The sequence below is a fragment of the Salvelinus fontinalis genome, chromosome 11 (genome assembly GCF_029448725.1).
Source record: "Salvelinus fontinalis isolate EN_2023a chromosome 11, ASM2944872v1, whole genome shotgun sequence".
In the NCBI taxonomy this organism is placed as follows: domain Eukaryota; kingdom Metazoa; phylum Chordata; class Actinopteri; order Salmoniformes; family Salmonidae; genus Salvelinus; species Salvelinus fontinalis.
Genome location: NC_074675.1, coordinates 11,274,518 through 11,294,082, shown reverse-complemented (window position 1 = coordinate 11,294,082; position 19,565 = coordinate 11,274,518). Strand labels below are relative to the sequence as shown.

At 42.7% G+C, this 19,565-nt stretch overlaps 3 protein-coding genes across 7 annotated transcripts in view; 1 reads left to right on the top strand and 2 right to left on the bottom strand.

Moving 5' to 3' along the window:
• Positions 1–1,043: 1,043 nt before the first annotated feature.
• On the bottom strand, positions 1,044–6,066 carry LOC129865022 (tetraspanin-9-like). 3 transcript variants are annotated; one of them, XM_055937424.1, is made up of 9 exons: positions 5,810–6,066; positions 4,189–4,213; positions 3,903–3,982; positions 3,562–3,753; positions 3,395–3,469; positions 3,198–3,299; positions 2,955–3,086; positions 2,461–2,544; positions 1,044–2,361 (listed from the first exon to the last, which is right to left on the bottom strand). In XM_055937424.1, exons 3-9 carry the CDS (start codon positions 3,963–3,965, stop codon positions 2,290–2,292), a joined length of 720 nt encoding a protein of 239 aa, XP_055793399.1. In that variant the 5' UTR covers positions 3,966–3,982; positions 4,189–4,213; positions 5,810–6,066; the 3' UTR covers positions 1,044–2,289. The 3 variants fall into 3 exon arrangements, with proteins under 3 accessions (XP_055793399.1, XP_055793400.1, XP_055793401.1); XM_055937425.1 differs by lacking the exon at positions 5,810–6,066 and adding an exon at positions 4,533–5,241; XM_055937426.1 differs by lacking the exons at positions 4,189–4,213; positions 5,810–6,066 and adding an exon at positions 4,101–4,125.
• wu:fc27b11 (uncharacterized) lies at positions 5,975–9,815 on the top strand. 2 transcript variants are annotated; one of them, XR_008761299.1, is made up of 6 exons: positions 6,017–6,107; positions 7,143–7,234; positions 8,088–8,188; positions 8,273–8,393; positions 8,491–8,560; positions 8,707–9,815. XR_008761299.1 is itself a non-coding variant. In XM_055937428.1 (4 exons), exons 1-4 carry the CDS (start codon positions 5,975–5,977, stop codon positions 8,520–8,522), a joined length of 387 nt encoding a protein of 128 aa, XP_055793403.1. In that variant the 3' UTR covers positions 8,523–9,815. The 2 variants fall into 2 exon arrangements, 1 of the variants encoding a protein (XP_055793403.1); XM_055937428.1 differs by lacking the exon at positions 7,143–7,234 and having other exon boundaries at positions 5,975–6,107; positions 8,491–9,815.
• Positions 9,816–10,200: 385 nt separating this feature from the next.
• LOC129865018 (endosome/lysosome-associated apoptosis and autophagy regulator family member 2-like) overlaps positions 10,201–19,565 on the bottom strand; it is an 82,020-nt gene continuing 72,655 nt past the window's right edge. For both annotated transcript variants that reach the window (XM_055937418.1, XM_055937419.1), the window contains 21 exons: positions 18,744–18,864; positions 18,321–18,510; positions 17,867–18,014; positions 17,509–17,598; positions 17,300–17,405; positions 16,945–17,094; positions 16,773–16,861; positions 15,995–16,175; positions 15,634–15,762; positions 15,296–15,386; positions 14,948–15,050; positions 14,103–14,240; positions 13,716–13,991; positions 13,255–13,428; positions 12,931–13,120; positions 12,667–12,763; positions 12,154–12,255; positions 11,532–11,658; positions 11,195–11,373; positions 10,921–11,083; positions 10,201–10,767 (listed from right to left, as the gene is read on the bottom strand). In XM_055937418.1, the coding sequence (XP_055793393.1) occupies positions 10,696–10,767; positions 10,921–11,083; positions 11,195–11,373; positions 11,532–11,658; positions 12,154–12,255; positions 12,667–12,763; positions 12,931–13,120; positions 13,255–13,428; positions 13,716–13,991; positions 14,103–14,240; positions 14,948–15,050; positions 15,296–15,386; positions 15,634–15,762; positions 15,995–16,175; positions 16,773–16,861; positions 16,945–17,094; positions 17,300–17,405; positions 17,509–17,598; positions 17,867–18,014; positions 18,321–18,510; positions 18,744–18,864 (2,916 nt within the window). In that variant the 3' untranslated portion in view covers positions 10,201–10,695. The remainder of the gene's footprint in view (positions 10,768–10,920; positions 11,084–11,194; positions 11,374–11,531; positions 11,659–12,153; positions 12,256–12,666; positions 12,764–12,930; positions 13,121–13,254; positions 13,429–13,715; positions 13,992–14,102; positions 14,241–14,947; positions 15,051–15,295; positions 15,387–15,633; positions 15,763–15,994; positions 16,176–16,772; positions 16,862–16,944; positions 17,095–17,299; positions 17,406–17,508; positions 17,599–17,866; positions 18,015–18,320; positions 18,511–18,743; positions 18,865–19,565) is intronic.

Below are 19,565 nucleotides of genomic sequence, written 5' to 3'. Positions count from 1 at the left end.
TCACTCCTGTAACAGTACTAGATGATGATAGTTCACTCCTGTAACAGTACTAGATGATGATAGTTCACTCCTGTAACAGTACTAGATGATGATAGTTCACACCTGTAACAGTACTAGATGATGATAGTTCACTCCTGTAACAGTACTAGATGATGATAGTTCACTCCTGTAACAGTACTAGATGATGATAGTTCACTCCTGTAACAGTACTAGATGATGATAGTTCACTCCTGTAACAGTACTAGATGATGATAGTTCACTCCTGTAACAGTACTAGATGATGATAGTTCACTCCTGTAACAGTACTAGATGATGATAGTTCACTCCTGTAACAGTACTAGATGATGATAGTTCACTCCTGTAACAGTACTAGATGATGATAGTTCACTCCTGTAACAGTCCTAGATGATAATAGTTCACTCCTGTAACAGTACTAGATGATGATAGTTCACTCCTGTAACAGTACTAGATGATGATAGTTCACTCCTGTAACAGTACTAGATGATGATAGTTCACTCCTGTAACAGTACTAGATGATGATAGTTCACTCCTGTAACAGTACTAGATGATGATAGTTCACTCCTGTAACAGTACTAGATGATGATAGCTCACTCCTGTAACAGTACTAGATGATGATAGTTCACTCCTGTAACAGTACTAGATGATGATAGTTCACTCCTGTAACAGTACTAGATTATGATAGCTCACTCCTGTAACAGTACTAGATGATGATAGTTCACTCCTGTAACAGTACTAGATGATGATGATAGTTCACTCCTGTAACAGTACTAGATGATGATGATAGTTCACTCCTGTAACAGTACTAGATGATGATAGCTCACTCCTGTAACAGTACTAGATGATGATAGTTCACTCCTGTAACAGTACTAGATGATGATAGCTCACTCCTGTAACAGTACTAGATGATGATAGCTCACTCCTGTAACAGTACTAGATGATAGTTCACTCCACCTCCACCTCAATTGAAGATGATGCTTTAGTAAACAGAATTGGAATTTGAACTGAAGGAAAAATGGCCAGCATTTTGACAGAATAAGCGTAACTTTTATTGAACACATCTCAGTAACACTGGTTTTACAAGAATAAATCCATACAATATAAATGTAATCCGTTTAAGGATTTCTAAGGCATGAAATCGAACCTCTTTCCCATTACTCTATTTTGTGTTCAAGCTATTCTGGATGACTGAGGGGTGTCCCTATTCCCATACACACAATCCAACCCCCCTTCCTCACCCACCCTTAGTCCCCCCATAACTGAACTAGGGCCAGGATTCAATCCGACTGCGGGTTGTCGACAATTCAGCTTTTAAATGGAATTTCTGATTGAACTATATGTAGCATTTGATAACAAAATAACATTTTGGGGCAGTGTAAATTGGTCAAAACAAACTATTAATTTCACATAAGCGGTTAAATAAAATGACTACGTGTCTTTAAAGTAACAGGGTTGACCGTATCAGGGTTGAGGTTTTCATCTGAAATCAGCCATAAATCCACTTGTGACAGGGGGAATGAACAGACACTTGTTGTGTGCAACAGGGAGGGGCAAATGAATGCAAGCTTCACAAAACTTTTGGCTAGAAATGTTTTAACAAATCCAATCTATGGGTAACAGGGATGAAGCGTTATAATCAACACGCTCAGTTTAACCACAAAACACCAGAAAAAGGCCAAAAAGAGTAGAACCAGCTCACCTGCTTTTACACTGATTTGACAGTTTGTTTTGGAAAAAACTTCTTAAAAAAGGAATAGTTTCACCACATATATATTTATATATAAATAGTTAGGTTTACGTAACAGAGTTGGTCTTAAAATGAGGGACAGACAAATGAAATCGCATAAATACATAACCTTCAGAAAAGACTGTCAAAGCAACAACATAACTAACATAAATTTTTACAGTAGAATTTCAATGATGTTGAAAACATGGAGGAATTTTGGGGTGAAGTTGGTTGAAATCTTCCCAGAAGTCGGAAAAACATAACGAGGGACAATGTCAAAATGCTGATTGTTGGCACTATTTGTGGATTAATCCATTTACGGTGCATTGTTGACAAACCGCGGTCGGATTGAATCCCTGCCAGGAACACTGATTATAATGATAAAGATGATCATTAAAAGACAATATTGCCTTTGTGCACAAAATGATACAAGGGTGTGTAAATATAAAACACTAAATAAAAAGCTGTTTTGTGGCATGTGTGTGTGTCTTTTTAGAGTATAATTTTGTATACAAGTAATGGGTCTCAAACTCTGTGTGTGTGTTCTAAGCTTCGTACTTCTTCCCGGATCGGTGGATCTGCTGGTACAAAGTCATGGAGAAGGCCATACCCAGGAGCTGCAGACAGAAAGTCACATCAATCACACTGCAACAATATCATTACATGTACATCTGTATGTCTTCCTGTATGCGCGCACACACACACACACACCATACCTGTATGACCAGAACACACATGGCGATGGTTCCAAGCAGGTGTTTATTGTCATCCAGCCACTCCTCCACCTTCTCATAGCAACCCTGACAAGAGAGAAACATATAATCTTGAGAAGTGAAAAAGGACACTCCTACACATGCAGATACACACACACTCCCTGATGGTAGGGAGAAGATCAGACACACACACACTCCCTGATGGTAGAGAGAAGATCAGACACACACACACTCCCTGATGGTAGAGAGAAGATCAGACACACACACACTCCCTGATGGTAGGGAGAAGATCAGACACACACACACTCCCTGATGGTAGGGAGAAGTTCAGACACACACACACTCCCTGATGGTAGGGAGAAGTTCAGACACACACACTCCCTGATGGTAGGGAGAAGTTCAGACACACACACTCCCTGATGGTAGGGAGAAGATCAGACACACACTCCCTGATGGTAGGGAGAAGATCAGACATTTTTAAACAAACACAAACTGACCTGTGTCCAGAACTGGTTGGTGGCATTGCGCCCACAGTCCTGGTAGATATCCTGGCAGCAGTGGTCAGGAACCACCTTCTCCTGCAGGGCAGTGTGCCAGTCTGTGTACCCATTCACCCCACAACAATGCCACTGACAGGGAGAGAGAGGAGACAGGGTTATATATTGCACCTCTCCCTTGATGGAATGCTATGCTATTAGTGTGGGGTTGTATGGTAGATCATTAGTAGTTAGGTAACGTACCTCTGTCTGTATGGTGTTCCAGGCGTTGCGGAGGCCAGCGTTGTTGTTGGTGCTGTACAGAGTAAGTCCATCTTTCAGGTCCTGTCTGGCGTTCTCACTCACCTGCACACACAGTGGATCATGAGAAATGTACAGGAACCATAGGTGGAAGGATAACCAGGGGTTGAATTGACAGGTGGCTTCTATGGGAGTCTTACATTGTCTGTGTATACGAAGAACAGGATGAGTAGGATCAGCTCCGCCAACAGAATAGCCAACAACGTGATGAAAAACTACAGGGAACATGAGAGAAGAGAGACAGGTGAGGTTGCCAATGTGCCAAGCAATGTAGTGTGGTGCATCGTGGTTAGTGTAGTTCACTCACACTCAGTAGCAGACACTTGTTCTCCTTGATGGCACCCAGGCAACCCAGGAATCCTGTAACCATGATGACAGCACCCAGGGTGATGATGAGGTTGGCAGCAGAGATGGAGGGGAAGGATGGTGATAGGGTGGCAAAGCTGCCCTGGGACACAGACAACCACACCCCCACACCCAACAAACCACAGCCACCCAACTGAGAGGCAGAATAAAATATAAATACATGATTGTCATTACTCTAATCATTATTATACCTTTAGTATACTATGATTTAATAATAAAATAGAATGCCGAATCAGATCAATTTGTTTGAAAATGATGTGTGCAGTGAGTTTGTTCACCCACCCAGAAGAGCAGGTTGAAAAGGAACAGCATGTATTTGACACAGCAGAGGCAGCCGCGAGCCATGGTGAAGCTGTGACGATCTGCAAATAAAAGGGCAGTGTTTATTATGCAAAACCTTTGCGAAGAATTTGTACGTTTCTCCCTTGCAAATAATCAGCAATCGACTACAATTCAAATGTGACTGAATATCTATATTACTTCAAACACTGCTCGAACTTGTTTCCTTTAAGTCGTTTCAACCGAGTGTATTTCCATAGGTACTAGTAAATAGTAATACTGCACTCACCTCACTTGTGAAACTCTTGTAATGCCTAAAAAAACAAACAGTGCAGCGTTAACAAAGTAAACAAATCAAATCTCGCAGGTATAGAAGGGTTGGTTGTTCAGCAACAAAACTAACGCTTGCATAAATATAGGGCAAAACACACGGGGATGGCTTTACATTGCTGACAACATGTAAACTATATTTCGAATTCAATGTTTATTAAAAACAGAAATACATGTGCACAATGAGCACTTGTCTCTCAAATACATCGTTACAGTTGTTGATTAGCTTGCGAATTTGGGCCATATTAGCATTGACACGAAATCAGTCAAAACAAGACATGGTATCAAGAACAAGCCACTTACGATTCCCCACATGGCACTTGTCATTCTGGCTAGCTATCTGGCCATCCAGAATCAAAACAACACACTGACTTCTGCCCCCCATAGAAACGTACACATTGTTTTCGTGACATTTCCAGCTAACCCATCTATTAAAACGTCATGTTCTTTTTGCTCGTCCCTGTAAAAAAAACTTGGTTTGATCTCTTGTGGGATTACAACAGACTAGGGCCTACATTTTCCCAGGTGAATGTACAGTTTGACACAAAGATTATTCGCTCCTATCCATCTGTTTGACATTTACCTGTGAAAATATTACCCCGCTGTAATTCTTCAACGGAACCACAAGAGGGCAGCGTTTGCTCAAGAATTAAAGTGACTGGAGTCCTAAGGACTAAAGCAACGTTTAAATAATTGTGTAGGCTATTCAGTTCACTCCTGATATAAAAGTGCTTTTGAACGTCGTATTTACGAGCACAAAGCCAAAACCTCCAGATAGCCCCGGAGAAATAACAGAAAATGCATTTGAAAAACTAAAGAACATAATGAACAGTGTTTTGATTTAGTCACTTATCTCCTGGGAAAGTGCTGCCCCCTTGAGGTTGTGTTGAGGCATGACAATTGATACTATTTGAACATGTAAACTGTTCTCATAATTCAGAATGATTAAATGTAATTTCTCTCTCTCTGAATAATTTGACCACTTAGATAAGGAATTAGATAATGCCGTCGAGCTTTCAGCGGAGGGACCTGTACGACAAAGCACACACACACACACAACTATTTAATGTAGGCCTACTGTTGTTCTATGTAGCAGCAGTTATGTTCTTCTGTAAATTATTTTCCGAGTCAATCACAGTGGAGACACACACACAAAGAGCGAGAGATAAATCTACCATCACTTTTAGGCCAACTACAGAATAATAAATCACAGATTGCACTCCCCCTTCATCTTTTTTCTACATCGCCACCACAGGAAGTGACATTTGGTGAGGATCGAGAAAGAAGCATTGTTGCTCGCTCTAGAATCTGATGTTATGATGTAACTTCTATAAAAAAAAAATATCAACATTGTTTAGCAGCCAGGTCCAATGGTTTTGGCTACACCTCTGATTTAATTCGTTGACGTTGTAAACCGATAACGTTGGTCGTGCGTGAATCTAACATAATTTACAAGCATATATTCTCATAAAAAAATGTAGGAAATTACGGACTGGATTGATACCCAAAACTGCTGGGATAATTTTAGACTTGTCCTAAACAGCATGGCCGGAGTATCCAGACCAGAGATGATTCCGTACCGTAACTGTACCAGCTCGAGTTCAGCTCATCCTCATTTCAACAATCTCCTGACTACTGCGACCGACCTCTAACCGGTTTTCCAGCGTAGAATCCGCGATAACGCAAAAGTTAAATCCGATTGTCTTCTTTTTGTAGGCTATATTTAAACTTTCCTTCTGTCGTTGATGAATCACAGGCGAAGTATTTTCTCTCAGAAGGGCGGAAACTGGTCTGGTGGCGGGGAGGAATTTCGTTACCGAATGGAACTGCAACGAGAGTATGGGACGTCCTGGGAGATGATGGATTTATTTGACCGAGGTAAAGACAGTTTCAGGTTGGATATTCGCCTGTCGTTTTCCTTACGTCCGCCAACAGCAGTTAGGGACCGTGAACATAGTGACAAATCATTTTTTTCAAATTTCAATAGCTCTTTAACCATTACTCCTAAAAAAATATATAATAAAAAAAATAACATTACTCCTGAAACTTTCAAAACTGGTTGTAGCTAACCTGATGGCATAGACACACATTGCACACACTTTTTGTTGTTGATTTACATCTCGCACAATTTTTTATTATTTATTTATATTTTTGAATTTCAATAGCTCTTTGGTCATATGACCTACTGACTTCAAACAAGGTTCAGAAAGTACACTCAGTGGCCCTAAACATGGCATACCCTTTAGTTTGTTCATTTTCATCTCAGGCAATTTTACATGAATTTTCAATGTTTCTAATTTCAATAGCTCCTTGGTCATGTGACCTACTGATCTGAAACAAGGTTCAGAATGTCCCCTGACTACCCTTCTATATTGCACACCCTTTAGTTTGTCCATTTTCATCTCACATGATTTTACATACATTTTTCAAACTTTAGAATTTCAATAGCTCCTTGGTCATGTGATCTAGCGACTTCAAACAAGGTTCAGAATGTCCACTCAGTGGGTCTACACATTGCACACCCTTTAGTTTGTTGGTTTTCCTTTTTTTTTATAGCATCACTTTCATATACTGTACATTAAGACAAATCCTTCTACGTTGAGTATTAGAACGCAGTTTACATAACCTGCTAATGACTTGATATTTGAGTGCATTCACAACAAGCCACCTGCAGACAACTTACAAAATGCAAAATTGCATTTGAGGGTTCATTTTTCTGATGAAAATAGTTATTTGATGCATGGCCTACTATTTCTAACTGGGAAAATACATTCCTACGTCTTTTGTGAGTAAAATCCTTTTTCCAAAATTGATTTAGGTACAGTTTTGTGAAGAGGTATGAGGGTTGTGATATGGGGCATTTAATAGTAAAATCATGTAAGGGATCAATACATTTCTATATTGCTTCCCCAGTATCTGCATGAACCATCAGGCCAAGTGTTTTTGGTTGACACTGCTGGACAGAAAGAGACGGAGGAATCGGAACACGCTGCATTCAAATTCAGGTCTTAGTTATTCTATTGTACTGGATCTAATACATATTAGCATTTTACATACATTCATAATTGTAATACTTTTTTATGACACACTGTGAAAAACTCTCTTGGCTGCTGGCTCTGTCACTTTCAGACATAGCAGAGCAGACTTGAACCACAGGGGCTCTCTGTAAAGAGAGAGTAATCCAAAAGGCACACCCCTTGACTTTCAATTGGCACCGTTGACTTGTATGTATTCTCTCCTGATTGGCTCTGTGGTGCACAGTCTGGCAGTCTGGCTAAAGTGCCAGAGGTATGAGGAGAGACATCCTCCTTTGTATTTATGGGAACAAATATTTCCTAACACTTTGGGTCCTATTCTTGGACAGTTAGAAGACACAATGCATCAATGCAACAACAAAAATGTATTACTAATTACTGTCCATGAGTAACCTCAACCTTGTGGGTCTATGGGGGTTTGGGCCAATAAAGTGCCAACTCAATTCTACCACTGACTAGTCTCTCGTGCCCCTATGAACGGGGACACGGGGCAATAGTTTTTAATCTAAACCAGCCCTTTTTTACTGGAGTACACTAACCCCTAATTGGGGCTCTTTTCTTGACATAGTAGCAGTTTACCAGATAACAAGTCAAGAAGACCAAAAAGTAGATTGTTGTAAGGGTGTATTACATCCTGTGCTGGCCCCATTGTCATATCCATTCTGGATTCTGAGTGATAAAATCATAGCTGAAAAATGCCTTTACGTATGTGTATACTGTATGTGGGTGGGAATGTCTGTCCTACATGTAGTGTTGGTACATGGAATATTCCTCAACTGCATATATCATACATTGTATTATGTTCAACAACTGACATTTTCAGATATTGGAAAAGATGACTGGGTGGACATAAAGGATAAAGGAGGGGAAGTAACTCACACCATGCAGAAGGACACCTTCAGCTGTGGGGTCTTTATAATGCAGGTTTGATAGTTATATTTTCAATAATTAATGGTTAGCTGTTATCTGACAATTAGGTCAAAAACTCTATTTAATTTTTTGGTGTAGATGGCTAAGGAAGTTGCACAGAACCTCCCCAACATCCACTCCCAAATTGATATGGAACCTTCACAAAAACAGATGGAGCAACTGCGAAAAGAAATGGCTGAGGATATACTAAAAATGTCTGGTATGTTATGACATTTATTTCAAATTAAATGTAAATTCTTTCTTTTTATGTAGTTGTGTGGGACAGCCATATGTTCAGTTCATGCCTATGATTTCAGAGTTCAACAAAGCCAACAACTGCTTCATGTGAGCCACTGATAAAGAACCTGGATGTGGCCCAAAGACTGGGTTAGTAACTTTATCTAACATGTTAATAATCTTTTGACAACAGTGACGGCATGTAAGACAATTTATGATATAACACAATGGATGGCTAATTCATCATACTGCATTGATATTTGATATTATTTATAACGTGTTACGTTTTGTTTTAGATTGAATGTTTTGCATGCCAAAAGAGTTCAAGAGTGAAGAACACAAACTGGAAGTGCTGTCTTTGTTGTTGAAAATGTCTGCTATACCCCATCCACACTGAAGAGGCTCTGAAATGTACATCAACCAGGGATAAAGAGAAAGTTAACACGGTGAAATGTCTTGTACTTATTTAAAGTAAAGTGTCTGTTGACATGTTGGAAAAGTTTAAAGGTCTACAATTTCTGTTTAATTTGTCAATATTCAATTTTTATTCATTGATTTACTGGCCACCATCACTGTGGTTACATGTTCAGTATATGTATTGACCAGCAAACCCACTGCAGCCTACCTCACTAGCTCACTCCCCATCCCTGCTTTGGACAATTAATAGCATGACTCTCGTACTTTGCCCTTTTCCTTTATGGTTGATATTAACGATGAAAGGAGATATTATCTGGCTCTCTCCTATTGTGTACCGCTGTTAAATACGGTGGAAAAATAAAAAACTGGGAAAATAAGTACTTAGAACTACCAATTATTTTAGATAAATATTAAAGAAAAGGGTAAACACAACACTGGACTGAACCCTCTAATTGTCAAACTAATATTAATGTACAACAATATAGAAGATACATGACTAGAGGTGATGCAATATGGGTGTATATATCCACTGCACGCTTCTTAGGTGTGTAATTGACATGTCCAAGGAGCTATTGAAATGTAAAACTTTGAAAAATGTACGTTACACTGCGTGATTTTACAGTACACAAACAAGCGTGTGCAATATATAAGGCTAGTTCGTGGAGATTCTGAAGTTTGTTTGAGTCCAGTAGGTCACATGACCAAGAAGCTATTGAAACTTTAAATTTTGAAAAATTCATGTAAAATCTTGTGAGGTGAAAATGGACAAACTAAAGGGTGTGCAATGTGTAGGCCACTGAGTGGGCATTCTGAACCTTGTTTGAAGTCACTAGGTCACATGACCAAGGAACTATTTCAATTAGAATGTTTGAAAAATTCAGGTAAAAATGTGTGAGATGAAAATGGACAAACTGAAGGGTGTGCAATATAGAAAGGTAGTCAGTGGACATTCTGAACCTTGTTTGAGTCAAGTAGGTCACATGACCAATGAGCTATTGAAATTTGAATGTAAAAAAAGTTTGTACTTTGTTCACGCTCCCTAACTAATTCAACTAGGAATACAAAATGCTGCTCACATTTCCACATGTTTATTAGGTTTGGAGAGAAAATGAATGCCCAAAAATAAGACCTGTGCAATGTTGTGCACAATTTTTCCAACATCATGACACTTATTTGGAGTCTGTGGCTCAAGAGGTTTGAAAGCACAAATAGCCGTCGAATATCCAACAAACTGGTCTAATTCTAGAAGACATGGTATTCTCAGGAGTATTCCAGGCCCCATTAACTATTGTTGTATTACTATTATTATTAATAATAATAATAATAATACTAATGTGTAGCCTAATAGAACTGCACACAAATACAAACACGGCCCCAAAGGCAAGTGAGAATTTAATAAAGATAAATCATAACACCACTAATAATTATGAATACTTTAGACATGACTGTACAGATAAACTCCAAATGACAATACAAAATATACAAAAACAGTGACAGTTTCTTTCATTTGCAGCCCTTCAATATCCATGGCAATAAGCATGGTTGTGTTCCCCTGTGTGGTAGGGTCTAGGGTGGGGAGCCAAACCACTTTCCAGTTTCAGTCAGAATCATGGGAACAGGTACCTTTGCAGAGGAAACTGGAGCAGCTGGAGCCACGATGGAGTCCTCGGGAATAAGCAGAGCCCAGGAGACATGAAGAGGAATGGAACTCAGTGCCAACCCTACCAACTCTTGCTTCTTCTTTCTCTATTTCCCTTTCTCTCTCTCTCCTTCCTTCCTTCCTTCCTTCCTTCCTTCCTTCCTTCCTTCCTTCCTTCCTTCCTTCCTTCCTTCCTTCTTTCCCTTTCTCTCTTCTTTCTTCCTCGTCGTTACCCCCAGACCCATCTCTCAGACTGGGATGACTTCAGCTGTACCGATTCACTGCTGTCTCCCTCCCTCTGCTGAAGGATAGAGATACACACAGGGTTAACACACACACTCCATGTTCGCACACACACACACACACACACACACACACACACACACACACACACACACACACACACACACACACACACACACACACACACACACACACACACACACACACCTACCTTGTTGGCGATGGCCCTGAGTTTCCCGAGCAGTGAGGGTTTGTGGGAGTAGACCACGTCATCCTCAAGCTCCTCCCCCTCGGCCAGGGCACAGCTATCTGCCACCGGCAGCTCACACTCCTTATTGGCTGACATCACCAGCCGAGAATACTTATACTCCAGCCTGACAGGGGGTGACACAGAAACACACAGGACACAGAGATGCAGGAGTCAGGAACGTTATACTACAGCCTATGGCTAGGATGGTTATTTGATTAACAGGTCAGTCAATCACCTCTTGTTCTTCTTCCAGAAATAGCAGGTGAGAGAGACGAGCAGCACAGCCAAGAAGGCCCCGCCCCCTACCCCCACCTTTAGCCATAGGGCGATGGCCTCGCAGGGGGCGGAGCTCTTAGCTGGCAGGGAAATGCCTTTGATGCACAGTTTTGGCTCATTCCACACAGACAGAGTCTCCTACAGAGAGAGAGAGAGAAGGTGAGGGGGAAGGAGGGAGGAAGTGATGGAGAGAGAGTAGAGAAGGCGAGAAAGTAGGTTCAATTGAAATACCAAGAGGTGAAAGTAAGAGTAGCATGAGTGTGTTAAAGGAGATGAAGAGAGAGGGAACAGGTTACCTGGGCCCCTCCCTTACAGGCTCCCTCTATCTGGTGATAGTCATCCTGGGTGCAGCGGGGACAGGCGCTCCCACTCTCCCACAGGAAGTGAAACGTACAGCCGTCACACGTACCTGCAGGGCACGCACTGCGCACATACACACACACACACACACACACACACACACACACACACACACACACACACACACACACACACACACACACACACACACACACACACACACACACACACACACACACACAGGAGAAATGTAGAAGGCGCTAATGAAAATTCACACATAAAGAATACACAAACGTTTTCAGCTGAGATGTTGAGCAGACAGTCAGACAGGTGACGTTGAGCAGACAGTCAGACAGGTGATATTGAGCAGACAGTCAGACAGGTGATGTTGAGCAGACAGTCAGACAGGTGACGTTGAGCAGACAGTCAGACAGGTGATATTGAGCAGACAGTCAGACAGGTGATGTTGAGCAGACAGGTAACGTTGAGAAGACAGTCAGACAGCTGACGTTGAGCAGACAGTCAGACAGGTGATATTGAGCAGACAGTCAGACAGGTGATGTTGAGCAGACAGTCAGACAGGTGACGTTGAGCAGACAGTCAGACAGGTGTGTGTACCTGGGCACTGTGAGTTGCCCGCGGTCCGTCTTCTCTGGGTTGCAGCGTATGGTCATGACCGCACTCCGACCACGCTGGCAGGATCCAGTCGCCTGAGTAGACCTGAGACAGTCAAACACACACACTCAAATCAAATGTTATTTGTCACATGCGCTGAATACAACAAGTGTAGACCTTACCGTGAAATGCTGACTTACAAGCCCTTAACCAACAATGCAGTTCAAGAAAGAGTGAAAAAAATATTTACTGAATAAACTTAAGTAAAAAACAACAAAAGTAACACAATAAAATAACGAGGCTATTTACAGGGTCAACGTGCGGGGTACAGGTTAGCCGAGGTCATTTGTACATGTAGGTAGGGGTAAAGTGACTATGCATAGATAATAGACAGCGCGTAGCAGCAGTGTACAAAAAATACATTTTCCACCCACTTTCAACCACAATGACTGATCTTCGCTGGAACCATTAAACTATGAATGCTGTTCTATGGCGTCTAGGTCTACGCTGGCCTACCTGTAGAAGAAGTTGATGTCTGGTATGGTTTTTGAGTTGTCAGAGAAGAGTTCTGGTCTAGTGTTTATTCCGTCTAAATCACTGTCCACTGTCGCTCCTGAGAGAGAGACAGAAGAGATGGAGAAAACAAGTTTCAAATGAAATGGTTCAAAATAAATCTGTTTTTAGATTAAGCGTATACTTTGTGCTCTGGCTATATGACTACTAGTGGTTGTGGCACTGTTCTATAATCATTATGAAGGCACTATTCGATTGCCATCTCACCAAGGAAGGTATCAGCCAGACTGATAGACTGGGATGCCAGAGCCATCCTGAAGCCCCGCCCATCCGCAGGAATGATGGTTGATTGACAGATGAAGCTGTCCACTGAGTTGACGAACTGGGTGGAATCACTCCCCATGTCCTTGTTGGCGATATCAGTGACATTATCTGTGCAGACAGCTGCCATCTTCCCCTGAAACAGAACACACAACAACAACCCTGAGGTATGTGTGTGTTATCTCGTGTCCACACAAGCTGATGTGTGCGTGCATGAATGTGTGTGTGTGTGTGTGTGTGTGTGCGTGTGCGAATGTGTGTGTGTGTTACCTGGTGTCCACACAGGCTGATATTGAAGACGTGGAGATACTTTGTGCCTTTAGAGGTGAAGCTGGGGCCGATGGTGAGCGAGGCCACGGTGCTCAGAGAGCTCAGGTCAAAGGTCAGGGTGCGGTTGTTCTCCGTGTGACTGAAGGAGCAGTCGCTATAGCAACGAGAGTGCTCCTAGGAGGGGGCACAATAGCATTAAGTCAACACACACCGCACAAATAGCGGCTCACATGATACACACATGATAGTACCAATGCTAAAAACATTATTATCCAGAGCAGAGACTGTTAACTGTTGATCTGGATGAGAGTAAAACTCCTATAAGTACGGCCCTGAGATTTTAGATTAGGTTATGAGGGTGTAATGTTATAAAGTGGTTCTAATGATTATAATGGTTACGTAAGGTTGTAACTTATGGTTGTGTGATGATATGAGTTGTGTGTTTGTGTTTAATATAATACCTTGTTGCTCTTACTCCCGGGGCCACAGGGCAAACACGCGTCTTCTCCATATGTGTGGTGACCAGACAGGTATGTGTTGGGGGGGCACTCCTGGCACCGGTTGGTGTCTCTGTCAATGTAGAACCCAGCTGGGCATGGAATACACGACGACGACCCAGACCGCTGAGAACTCTGGGATAGGAGGGCGCAGGCCCGGCACGCAGATGCCACGCCATCCTGGACGTTTGTCACGCTCACCGAGTAGAGTATCACCACATCACTGATGTACCGCCGCACCTAGATACACCCACGTCAATATATTATAGTGCAGTATGTGAGTGTGTCTGTGAAGTATGTGTGTGTGCAGTGTCACTGTGTGTGTGAGAGTGTATGTGTGTGTGTACTCACGTCCTGAGCCTGGTTGGTCCTCTGGAAGGCCCAAGTGTATGATACGGAGGCATTTCTGGTCATGATGTGTGTGTAACTCTGTCTCTCCTTACTCCCCTCCCATGACTCCACCACCGTGGTGCTCTTCCTGTTCACATCCTGCAGGGGGCGACACACACAGGGTTTATATGGGAGCGGATCACTCTAGTTTACAATTTACACAGTGACTGGTTTATCTGAAATCTAACTGCTTTACTGTGATTTAGTTGTGTATATTGTGTACTGTGATTGGATGTGTTTGTACAAATATACTTTGGTTTCATCAGTTTTAACCTTGTCTACTGCAGGGATTTTCAGCTAGATTCAACCACGGGCCGATGTTTTCTTGAGAGGATTGACCGCAAGAAGCACAAACATAATATTTGACTAAAACATAATCATTTCAAACGTTGTGTACATTTGTATACGATCACATATATTTCTCTGTTATAGGTGGGAATACTTGGGAACCAATTTCCAAAATTAAAATCACTTGTAGCTGATTTGCTGGTGTTTTTACAGTGTTTTATGTCCAACAATTACATTTTGTATTATTTCTTTGGGCTCAGAAAACTTGGGGGGCCGCGGGCCGCCAGTTGGGGAACCCTGTTCTGCTTTATATGGCTTTACTAACAAACATAGATATTGATATGTATTTATCCAATAGCGGGATAAAAGTAGGTCACTCATGTATTGGCTGTGTCATACTGGCTATGTTGGGTTGGGTAATATTGATTTACTGGCTAAAACACTGTTGATATTGTCAGTAACATTTCCCTGAGAACCTAGACACACACTCGTGCAGATGCGAATGATCCGACACACACCATCATGAAGTAGAGCTCACAGTCGGCAGAGCAGATTGTCTCGAAGACGAAGGTGATCCGGCCAAACTCAGTCCCGGTCATCCCAGCAAGTGATGTGGGTAACCTGACAGAACACACACATACACACAGTTAACACACACACACACACACACACACACACACACACACACACACACACACACACACACACACACACACACACACACACACACACACACACACACACACACACACACACACGTTTCATGTTTCACAATAATCATAGCCATGTGTTCATTCTGACCACATGACCTAACCAGGAAAAACCTGAGAGCTCTAACAATAATACACAGTCAAGCCAAGACTAACTTGAAGCCAGGAACCAGCAGGTTCAGGATGAGGTAATCGTTATCCGAGCCTCCAGCACCGCTGCGTATGTGATCCCCTGCCACCTCCCAGCCTGAACAACAACATATTACTGTGATTACACATTCCATTAAACACACATCTATATTCCTTACAATCTGAGGGACACCACATATCTATTAAAAATACATCTATGCTCCCATTAGTCAGAGAGACACAGAGTTATTACATACCCAGCAGGATGTCTATATTAGACATATCTACTATTCACCCATGTGTCCTACTACATACATATTACATATCTCTTGACCCTAATCACCCGAGACATGTTTCTGTCTCACCGTTCATGTCGTCACATTTGGAGTTGCCCACGTTGAAGCAGGAAGTCTTCATGTTGGAAGGGAGGACGTTCCACCATTTATACTCGTACCCCAGTACTGGCTCTGTCCCTGCAGGACAATCCTCACACACTGGGACAGACACACACAACCGTCAACAACATATTTCATTATACAGCAATACAGACGTGAGTGGCGTGTGTGTGTGTACTGTAAGTGTGTGTATGTGCACTGTTAATGTATATACACATGTGAATATATACATATATAGTATGTGTGTGTGTGTGTGTGTGTGTGTGTGTGTGTGTGTGTGTGTGTGTGTGTGTGTGTGTGTGTGTGTGTGTGTGCGCGCACGTTTGGGTACCTGAGGTGCCGTCAGAGTGTGTTCCAGGAGGACAGGGGAAGCAGGTGGAGTCGTTGGTGTTGTAGTAACCAGGGTTACAGGGCGGGCAGGCCTCTCTCTCCCCTGTAGGGGGCAGTGCCACAGCGCCCGTCACATTCTGCTCACAGATCCTCGGCTCCACCCACCGGTACATCACCTGCGTCTGTCACCACGGCAACCACAGCAGTTACCTCACAACCTTAGAGATACTATACACAGAATGTCTTATGTATTGTAATCTAATGTATATGACCACAGCCTTCGCTCTATATATTGTGGAAGGACCACCAGAGGGCAGGCGGGGCTGATGGATAGTAGCCTAACAAGGGATGTGTGACAAGGTAACCAGAGGCAATTAAGCACAGCTGACGGCACTAATGACATATTCTCTTTCCCCTATAAGAGAGAGTATGGAACCAGCAGATGAAGGGAGGAAAACTATCTCTGGAGGATGGCCACCAAGAGAGAGGAGCTATCCACAAAGAACCATTAAGACGGTGACAAACCCGTGACTTTTGTTGTAGTTTAAAGATAATCGTATTGTGTTCCTGTTTCATTTGGAGAAGAAGATGTATGTTTTTTCCTGGGAGATTTTCATTGATTATGTTGGTGTGTTTGTATTGACCAAAATCCCTCAATAGAGAACTGTGCTCAATCAAGAAAACCTACTCCCGGCTCGTTTATTCCACCTTTCCGCTTTAGAGTGACGCCAAATTACTTGGTCTGCTCACAATATGCACACTATGTGTGTGTGACTTACCTTTCCCTCGCTGTCGCAGGCTGTGTGGATCTGAAAGTAATCCTTCTCCGAACACGGAGGCCTCTCCTTACACTGTGACCATCCTTCATCTGAGTGAAAGAGAGAGAGACAGTGGATATTTAAACTGGGCTCTACTGATACATTTGAATGTGTGTGTGTGTCTAGTACATACGTGAGTACTGTGTGTCGGGGCAGGGAGTACAGGAGGCGGCTCCCTTGTTAGACGATGTGTTCCTGGGGCAGGGCTGGCAAGAGGAGGAGCCAGGGGCGGAGCTAAACCAGCCTGGTCGGCACGGGAAACACTCTGAGGTGTAGGCAACACCTAGACAGAGACACATAATTAATTAGGATGTAGATTCTGCTGTCGTCTCACACTGTGGTCTCATTTTCTAGATCTAAGAAGGGCGATTTCTGGAGTGGGCAGAATCTGGAGTGCCTTGACCGACCACATTACAGAGGCATGCGGAATGGGAGAGAGAATATAGGTGAGTGTGAAGATAGGGAGTACGGGTACGAGCGGTCATTACCCTCAATCTGGATGTTCCTGAGCAACACTGGTTTAACCATCTTCCCTCCGACCAGGATCCCTGTCGTCCTCCAGTACAGTATGTTAGTGCCAGACTTCAGATTCACCTGAGTCACATGTCACACAATATGTTGCACACAGATTATGTTACACACATCACACACACCAATCATATAACACACGTATCACATACACTGCCTTCCTCCTCACCGTGTGTGTGTCCCACTCTCCATTGGTGGTGAGTTTGATCCACTTCTGATCGTCGGTCTGTGCCATCTCCTGACACTGCTCGTTCTGGACCTGAACACACGTCACCACGGTAACCACTCAGAACATTGCATCACATGATTCTCTCGTTTCCAATCAGCAGCTGATTCTCCTCACCACAGTTAAGCACTCAATTGCCCACATGTATTGATGTACAAAAATATATTAATGTACAATTAAAGTCTTCCCTGCTACCGCAAAACAGACCCACTTTTCATCTCTACATACGTCAACCAGCTAAATAAAAGTGTAATAAATGAACTGATATAAACTTTATCAGGGAGAAGAGAGTCAGACTCACATAGAACTCAAAAAATATGTTGTTGTCAGGGTACTGGTAGCTGAAGGAGACAGAGCCCTGCTTCTCCAGATGCACAGCGTAGACCAGAGACACGGTGCACTCATCACGACTAGACTCCAGATACACACCCTGCGGCGTCCACGATGAGCTACAGTACACAGAGAGAAAGAGAATACAGGACTACTGTGAGTTTGTGTGTGTGGCTGTATGTGTAGGACAGGTGTGCGTATGTGTGTGTGTGTGTGTGTTTTGGGTTTTACTATCCTTGTGGGGACCAGAAGTTCTCACAAGGAAAAAATGTAAAATTTTCACCACAGGGAAAAAGGCTATTTTATGTTTATTGTTACAATTAGTGTTAGGGTTAGAATTAGGGTTAGGTGTTAAGCGTTAGTGTTTTGAATGTGAATCAACTGTTTGGTCCCCACAAGGACAGTAAAACCGACATGTGTGTTACCTATTACAGGCCTGACTCTCCTCTACACTGGGTCCCGGGTCCATGTAGGTGGCCAGGCTGGTGAAGCCGGCAGGGATAGTGTCCCATTGGTCGAAACGCACCCCACTGCCCAGCGAATAGGAGCCGGCCGCACACGGCGTACATTGCTGAGCGGACATCTCTAGGAACTCTCCCGCCGCACACGAGAATGCTGACAGACAGACAGACAGACAGGGAGAGAGGAGGGTCACACACACACAATGTGACAGACACATTCACACCTAGACAGTATCTCTCTCTCTCATGAACGTACGCAGCTATCTTGAACAAGTCTCTCTGGAAAAATAGATTTTTTATCTAAATGAGGCAAACCTGAATAAATAAAGGTGAAATAAATGTTAATGAACACACACACACACACGTACGCGCACGCACAGTACTCACAGCAGTCTGTTCCTCTGGTGGGAGTAGGCAGGGCTGAGCAGGTGCCCAGATTGTGGGGGATGGCCACCCTCCATCGAGACCCTGCACTGTCACACTCTGTATACTCATAGTAGTAGTCTGTCTGGAAGATACACAATCTCACAGTAGTCATATTAGAGCATGATACACTCACTCACTTAGACACACAGTCACAATCAGTCACACATGTCCCAGTAGATAAAACAATATAAGACACACTTAAATCTGCAGTGACAGAACAGGTTGCAAGGATTTCATTTTAGTGACACCTCCTTGTCACTTCTTTGTCAATGTGCCAGAACACCCATTCACTCGTCATATGCAGTTGTTTTTCAAGACAGCATGCACCAAATGAATCTAATAAGCTGCATAGGCGTACTAAACAGCCAACATCAAGTATGATGGAAAGCCAGTGGCAGAGCAGGTTGTCATCAGTGAGGCTGGGCAGATAAGGAAAACAAAATCAGACGGAAAGAAAAGAAAGCCCCATTAATAATTGTTATATGTTAAGTCAATACTCTGGTTATTATAATTGCTGTATGTTAAGTCAATACTCTGGGTTATTACCGCTCATCTTTGTCTCAGCCATATGCATTTGTTCTTCTGTTTGTTTACTACTAAGTAGTAAGCCAGTTGTGAACAGGTCACTTCAGGTCAATAACATAACTTCTACCGGAAAAAACTGTTCATCCACACAACCAAGCATGTGTGTGTGTGTGTGTGTGAGAGCGAGAGAGCGAGAACGTTAGAGAGAAAGAGAGAGAGAGGGAGGATCCTCACAGAGAAAAGGCATAAGGACACTGG